Consider the following 8,602-nt stretch of genomic DNA (forward strand, 5'->3'; position numbering starts at 1 on the left):
ACAAAGTATATGAAGTTGGATGTAAGCACTACTATATTCTTAATGGATAGAAGCCTTCCTATGACAGCCCCAAGATTAGTGTAATTAGTTTTTATGTATATTTTATATATATTTTATGTAGATAAATATTCATATTGTTGAATGATATATGAACGTATGTTTGATGTGTGTTGAATGTATAAGAGTAATGGATGTATTAGTAGTTGTGAGACTAATCGTATTTAATATTTATATATAATTTACAGATGAGGATAATTCCTGACAAGTCATGGATAGATATCCCTAGGCATCGTTATGCGGAAATGAATCCGAGAAATTTAAGAAGCGGTGCTATGTACTGTCCTTGTTGTAAGTGTAGGAATTTGAAGCTGCTGAATAGAAATGATATACGGATTCACCTAATAAAATCAGGTTTTGATGAGAAATATAAATACTGAAACTGGCATGGGGAGGGTATCACTGAAGATGATGATCCAAATATGCATGTTGGTCCTTGTTGAATGATATTTTTCCTCGACCTACAGAATATGATGTTGATGATAATGTCGAGGATGATATTGGAGACAAAAGTGAAGATGATAACGAAGTTGAAGCTGAAGAGGTAGGAGGTGTCGCGAGTGTCGAAAATATTGATGATATGCATTCCTCCGCAGAAATAAAGCGAATAATGGAGCTACTAGAAGATAGTGAAAAGGACTTATATGAGGGATGTACCGAGTACTCCAGATTTTCATTTATGCTGAAACTCCTTCATATTAAGACACTTAGCGGTATGTCAGATAATTATTTTGAAATGCTTCTTGATTTGCTTCGGACTGTAATCCCTGGAGGAGAGAATAGCATACCCCAAACAACTTATCAAGCTGAGAAGATTGTCTCCGCTCTGGGTCTTGATTATAATAAGATTGATGCATGTCCGAATGATTGTATTTTGTACCACAAAGCTAATAAAGACCTTCAAGAGTGTCCGACATGTGGAGCTTCTAGGTGGAAACAGCGCACAAATTCTTCAACAAGGATTACAACGGAGACAGAGATAACACACGGAGACAGGGATAACACAGAAGAAAATTCCAGTCAAAGTGCTTCGACATTTTCCATTGGCTCCTAGATTGCGAAGATTATACATGAACAAGGAAACGGCAAAGAATATGAGGTGGCATAAGGATGATCGAGTAGACGATGGTAAATTGAGACATCCTGCTGATGCTTTAGCTTGGAAGCATGTTGATAAAATTTATCCTCGTTTTGCCGAAGATTGCAGAAATGTAAGACTGGGTCTATCAAGCGACGGATTCAATCCATTTGGGGTAATGAGCTCTGGCTGGTCTACGTGGCCAGTTGTATTAATGCCATATAATTTACCTCCATTGCTTTGTATGAAACAGCCGTTTATGATACTTTCATTACTGATACCCGGTAAGCATGCTCCGGGAAATGATATTGATGTCTACTTAGAGCCTCTAATTGATGAGCTAAAACAATTATGGTCTGAGGGTATTTTAGCATATGATGCCCATTTAAAAGAGTCGTTTAGATTACGTGCTATTCTACTATGGACGATTAATGATTTTCCAGCTTATGCTAATCTGTCAGGGTACTCTACGAAGGGCAAGTGTGCTTGTCCTGTATGTGGTCCAGAATTTGAAGCTATTCAATTACCACATAGCCGAAAGAGTTGTTATTGGTTTAATCGAAGGTGGTTGCCCTTGAGTCATAAGTACAGAAAATTATCAGCTAAGTTTGATGGTACAGTTGAGAAAAGAATGAAGCAGCATCAACTGACAGGTACTGAGATCGTTCAATTACTTGAGGGGTTTCCAAAAGTTGTGTTTGGGAAAAAACGCTATTCTAAATTTAACACGCTCGGAGTAAGAGATTACTTAAAGTTAAAAAAGCCATTGAAGCGTAAGCGAAAGGTCCGTAAAATGCAAGTTGAGGACGAAGCCCAAACATTACCTAGAGGATGGACTAAATTTAGTATCTTCTTTCAGCTACCTTACTGGCAGAATCTAAAAATCCGACACAACTTAGATGTTATGCATATTGAGAAAAATATATGTGATAACATAGTATCAACTCTCCTACAAGATGCAAACAAGTCGAAGGATGATCTACGGGCACGCCAAGATCTGACTGCTTTGAATATCCGAAATGATTTGCAAGCTCAAGACGTTGGCCTTAAAAAATTAAAGTTGCCTCCGTCTCGTGTTACAATGTCAAATGAGCAGATGCAACGAGTTTGTAAAATTCTCAAATCGGTAAAGTCGCCGGATGGTTACTCTGCTAACATTTCAAATAATGTCCAGGTGCAAGAGAGAAAACTCTTAGGTCTGAAGACACATGATTATCACGTTCTTCTCCATCAATTGCTCCCTGTTGCAATCCGTAACAATATGGATAAAGAAGCGTCGAAGATTATTATTGAGTATTGTGGATTTTTCAGAAAATTATGCTCTAAAGTCATAGATGTAGATGACTTTAAGAAACTTGAAGCCGATGTCCGAGTTACTCTATGCAATATGGAAGTAATATTCCCTCCTTCATTTTTTACAATTATGGTCCATCTTACCCAGCATCTTGCAAGAGAGGCTAGAATCGCCGGTCCTGTTACTTATCGTTGGATGTATCCGATTGAAAGGTAATTTACGATTTTTCTTATATTTATTAATTGTATACGCGTTTTTCAAATTACCGTGCTAATAATTAACTTTTATGATTATAAGATACTTGGGCTGCATGAAAAACAATGTTCGCAATCGAGCTCGTCCCGAGGGCTCGATAGCTGAAGGATACGTGGCTAACGAATGCTTTGTGTTTGCATCACGTTACATGCGTAAGAAGAAAACCACATCTCAAGCACCTCAAAAGGAGAGGAAGCGTGAAAAATACCCGAGATCTCTCTTAGATCAAATTCATGCATATGTGTTGGAAAACCTTGATATGTTCGAAGACTATCGAAGGTAACAAATAAAATCTGTAATATAGATGAGAAATATTCATTTTACATATAGTTTATCAATACAAACTTATATATTGTTTATATAGGCGACATCTGGAGAAGCTTAAGAATGAAACAACCGGTAGGAATGCAGCGCACAATATTCAGAAAAGACATAAGAAAGAATTTTCTGATTGGTTAAGATTTGATGTAAGTGTTTTACAATTAATTATTGAACATTCATAATATAACATCGCCTAAATATTCTCAAATTGTTTGTCTTAGGTTGAAAAATCACTTCTTGATGATACTACATTACCAGATGAAATTATTATCCATGCACAACGTCCTTATCACGAAGTGAGACGTTATAATGAGCATTTGGTGAATGGATATAAATTTCGAACGTTAGAGACCGATGATAGGAGGGTAACTCAGAACAGTGGGGTCATGGGCTTGTTTGCCCAAGAATGTTTTTCAAGTATAAGAGATCAGAATCCAATTCTAGCTGACATATTATATTATGGCCAATTAGAAGATATCGTTGAGGTAATTTACGGGTTTGGTAAACCAAAACAATGTACTTACACGATGTTCAAGGTTCGGTGGTGTCCTGCAAAAAAGCAAAAGGATCATTATGGATTTACACTAGTCAATCTTCACCGAGAAGTATATACGGATGAGAAATTCATTTTCGCAGAACAAGCTGATCAGTGCTTCTATGTGAAAGATCCGAATGTCATGTATGATTGGGTGGTTTTGTACAAGGAGCCAAGATCTGTTGTTCTTCCTAATAACAATGAAAAAAATATTGAAGAAAGTGAAGATAATTATAGTGAACCAATCGGTTCATCTGATGATGTTTGGCAAGAATTCTCTTACGCACAGAATGTGGCGCTGGATGTAGGTATGAACTATATATGTTACACCACATTATCGATTTTTATCTTATCATAATAAAAACAATAATGCATTTCATAACAACATATCTCATGAGCATGTATACAATTTTTTCTTAACGATTGTCTTTATTATATTTGCAGATGAGGAGGAGGATGAGGAGGCTCTTTGACCTGGAGGGTGATCGCTCACGGAGTATCACCCCAGGTAGTGGTGCTGATGATCCACTACCATCTCCGGATGCAGGTATAAAAATTAATTAATACTTTAACATGTTTTATAAATTTTTAGTTATCTAGCTCATAGTGTTCATTTGTTGTAGATGCTGGATATTCATCACCCGGCCCCTCTGATGCAGCACCAGAACCATCCCCCGACGCAGCACCAGAACCATCCCCCGACGCAGGTATTAAATATTTAATAATTGATAATGTTCAATTAAAATTTAATATTAATGATTCTTCTTTCTTATGTAGGTGCTACTTGGACCCCGACATATCCATCATATACATTCCATACTGACTTGCGGCCAAAGACCCAGGACTTTCTCAGTTTACCTTTACCTCCGGACTCTCATAAGTCCAAGGCTGAATCAAGGAAGTACCACCCACGTGCTGCGAGAAGGTATCAGGAAATGCTTCCTATGTTGGAGACTAGGAAAGCTGTTGCACTCGCAGCAAAAGAAAGAGAGATAGCGAATGGTAAATTATATAAATACTTTTAATTTTCACATTTGTATATTATATGATATATTATCATGTTGTCATTATTGTAGGTGCTAAGAAGGATCGCATAGAGGGACGACGTGGCGGAGGTAAGCCTGATTCTAAACAACCGCCAAGAGGAATGAGGGGCATTATTAGGTGGAATAGTTCTAATTTGCCCGTTGGTCCTTGGTCAACCCGATTGAATGCATATATTGGGGTTCTCGTGCGTAGAGCGACCATTATCAACCCTTATTTTCATTTTCGAGAATTACCATGGACCGCATACGAGGCGATATGGACTGCGCTTATGGTAAGTGCATATTGTTTTAGATTTTCATTTATTAATAATTAGTAATTGATATTAAATTATCCTTACTAAATGTGTATGTAAATCTACAGGACTGCTTCTGCCTTGAGGACTTTGAGGGGGCTTGGAATTATGTGTTTAATGTCAAGGTTGAAGCAGTCCTCAAACAATGGAGGCATGAGATCAAACATGAAACCAATGACAGGTATGAGGAGGACTGTCAGAGGTTTTTAAACCTCGATGACCGAGTTGACGAGATTCATTTCACGGCTCTCCTCATGTATTAGGACAGCGATGCCGCCAAGGTTAGTTTCATGAAATTTAGTTTATAATTTTAAGATATTATTTTATTTTATATTTACAGAATTTTTTTTAAAGAATAAATCCACGAAGGGGTCAGAAAATAGAAGAAAGAAGCTGCATGAGCATCACTTGGGCTCACACTCCTACGCCAATCTGGAGGATGTTTATTGTCAAGATACGGTATATGTCATTTAAAGATTTAAAAGATCTTAATGTTTAGTATGATTATGAAATCTCATAATTTATAATATGACAGGGGAAATCATTAATGCCGATACACTTGAGGGCCAGAGCGGCATATGGTACTTTTCGTGAACAATATAGGGGTGATGAGAGGAATCGGGATAAGATCACGGCAAATCTCGAGTTAGTGGTGAGACTTATACATATCTTGAGTAGTATTATTAATTCTATTTTGTTAACATTATGAGGAAACGAGAACACAAATAATATGGTCATTATCTTGAATTAACTATAAATTTGTGCTTTAGGAGGGATTTGAGAATGCATCCAAGGAGGCTGCATCTGTCCACATTTCGCAGGAGGAGGAACAAACCGAGCCAGACCCTCACATGCTTTCTGCAGAGGAGAACATCAATCTCACACAGAACCTGATGGGTCATAATAGGTAAGGATGGTGAAAAATCGAATCAATTTGAATACTGCATACTATTTATATTTGTTTACCATTATTGAATTTGAGAGCAAAGTTTAATATTTATTTCTCCCTAATAATAGGAGAGGAAGATATCCTCTACATGGTGTCGGAGCTTCACCTGGTATAAGCATCAGATCGTCCACAGCATCCTCCACACCATCTACATCGATGAGAGCAGCCACAAGCAGTTTCCAGGCTATGTTATTTGTCGCATGTATCTCTGCGTATCTGATTGACAAAATTGACCCGGAGCTGCATATTCAGGTGACTAATGAGATGACTAGAGTTGCGCTGACGGCGAACTCGATGGACGATCTCATGGGGTATGTTATACAATATTTAGGCAGTGCTATTCCTTATAGCGCGTATGGTGGTGTCATACGGATCATTAGCTCGATTGGCGATAATTCCGATGCTAGACAGAGTAGTGCTCAGGTACCTTATTTTTTTCGTATATTTATAAATTCATTTTTATCTAATATGTTATCAAACACCACATAATGATTATTCAATTAAACATTCAGAGTGGAGATATTGGAGGGAGCAGCACCCGTTCTCGTAATCGGGATAGAGATACCCCGCCGACGACGATGGATGAGGTTTTTTTATTTTTAATGCAATAAACAGTTTTATTTGTTATAACACTATATTTATTCATGTCGTGTATCATATCTTAGTCACTGGCATTGTTAGTATATATGTTGTTGGATGTGTTTTAGACAGAACTGATTGATGTATATTTTGAAGTGGATGGTTGGATTTGTACAATGTGTTGGATTTGGTTATATAGATGTTTTTGAATGGAATTGTTATGAATTTTGATTATGATTGGATGGTTGAATGTGGCGTGTACAGTATTTTCTGGATGTATTCAAATATTAATGTAATTATACAGGGAAATACAAATTGTAATTAATTTTTTTTTCCTGAAAAAAGACAATCTAGACGGAATTCCGTCTAGATTGAATCAACCTAGACGGAAATTCCATCTAGGTTGTAAAAATCCAACCCAGACGGAATTTCCATCTGGGTTGGCAACCCAGACGGAATTCCGTCTGGGTTGCCAACCTAGACGGAATTCTTTATTCCGTCTAGGTTGACTTCCGTCTAGAATTATGTACCAAAATTTACAAGATCTAGACAGAAGCAAAATAAACCAATCAAACTAGACGGAATTCCGTCTAGATGAACTAATCTAGACGGAATTGCAATCAACCTAGACGGAAATTTCTGTCTAGGTTGATCGTTTTTCTACTAGTGATTCTTTTTCAAATCATGTGTAAAGAAGAATTTTGGTAAAATATGTTTCGTTCTATCTCCTTTAATATATCCTTCTTTTAATTAAGCTATACAAGCTGCATTGTCTTCAAACAAAATAGTCGGAGGATTTTTATTTTCAAGAGACAATCCACTATTCTTCCGGATATAATGGATCATTGATCTTAGCCAAATACATTCTCGACTGGCCCCATGAATTATAATCATTTTAGCATGATTCGAAGAAGTGGCAACAATTGATTGTTTCGTAGGTCGTCATGAAATAGCGGTGTCACCACATGAAAATAAATAACCAGTTTGAGACCATGCTTTATGCGGGTCAGATAAATACCCAGCATCAGCATATCCAAGCAATTCAGGTCGAGAGTTATAAGAATAAAATAAGCCAAGATCAATTGTTCCTTGGAGATAGCGAAAAATATGCTTTATACCGTTCCAATGTCGTTTTGTAGGAGAAGATCAATTGTTCCTTGGAGATAGCGAAAAATATGCTTTATACCGTTCCAATGTCGTTTTGTAGGAGATAAACTAAATTTTGCTAATAAATTCACAGAAAATGATATATCTGGTCTTGTACAATTAGGAATATACATTAGTGCACCTATTGCACTGAGAAATGGCACTTCAGAACCAAGAATCTATTCATCTTCTTCTTTTGGTCTAAAAGGATCCTTAGCAGGATCAATAACCTGACAACCATTGGGGTACTTAATGGATGTGCTTTATCCATGTAGAATCGTTTTAATACCTTCTGGGTATAAGCAGTTTGGTGAACAAAAATCCCATTTTCTAAATACTCAATTTGTAGACCAAGGAAAAATTTATTTTTACCAAAATCTTTGATCTCAAATTCTTTCTTCAAATATTCAATCGCCTTTTGGAGTTCTTCAAGAGTTCCAATCAAATTAAAGTCATCAACATATACAACAATGATCACAAAATTTGACTCATTCCTCTTTATGAAAACACATGGACATATAGGGTCATTTGTATAACCTTCTTTAACTAAACATTCACTAAGACGGTTATACCACATTCGTCCAGAATTCTTGAGTCTATACAAAGATCTTTGCAACTTAATAAAGTACATTTCTCTAGGATTTGATTTACATGCTTCAAGCATGCTAAATCCTTCAGGGATTTTCATATAGATATCATTATCTAATGTTCCATATAAATAAGAAGTGACTACGTCCATTAGATGCATAACAAGTTTTCATGTACTGCTAAACTCACAAGATATCTAAATGTAATTCTATCCATTACTAGAGAATATGTCTCATCATAATCAAATCCCAGTCTTTGTGAAAATCCTTAGGCTACAAGTCTTGCTTTATATCTCACAATTTTATTTTTCTCATTTCTTTTCCTCACAAATACTCATTCATATCCTACTGGCTTTACACCTTCAAGTGTTTTGACTACAGATCCAAAAAAATTTCGTTTAGCCAGTGAATCTAATTCAGATTGGATCGCATCTTTCCATTTTGACCAATCATTTCTTTGCT

At 36.5% G+C, this 8,602-nt stretch overlaps 1 protein-coding gene and 1 long non-coding RNA gene across 2 annotated transcripts; both read left to right on the forward strand.

Annotated features, from left to right (window-relative positions):
- LOC109839219 lies at positions 3,857-4,623 on the forward strand. Its single transcript, XM_020407647.1, has 4 exons — positions 3,857-4,087; positions 4,164-4,247; positions 4,318-4,465; positions 4,617-4,623. Exons 1-4 carry the CDS (start codon positions 3,985-3,987, stop codon positions 4,621-4,623), a joined length of 342 nt encoding a protein of 113 aa, XP_020263236.1. The 5' UTR covers positions 3,857-3,984.
- LOC109836109 lies at positions 5,299-5,662 on the forward strand. The gene is made up of 3 exons (XR_002245836.1): positions 5,299-5,338; positions 5,415-5,531; positions 5,650-5,662. It is a non-coding gene; the product is annotated as an uncharacterized LOC109836109 (long non-coding RNA).

Source organism: Asparagus officinalis, chromosome 4, assembly GCF_001876935.1.
Source record: "Asparagus officinalis chromosome 4, Aspof.V1, whole genome shotgun sequence".
Lineage (NCBI taxonomy): Eukaryota > Viridiplantae > Streptophyta > Magnoliopsida > Asparagales > Asparagaceae > Asparagus > Asparagus officinalis.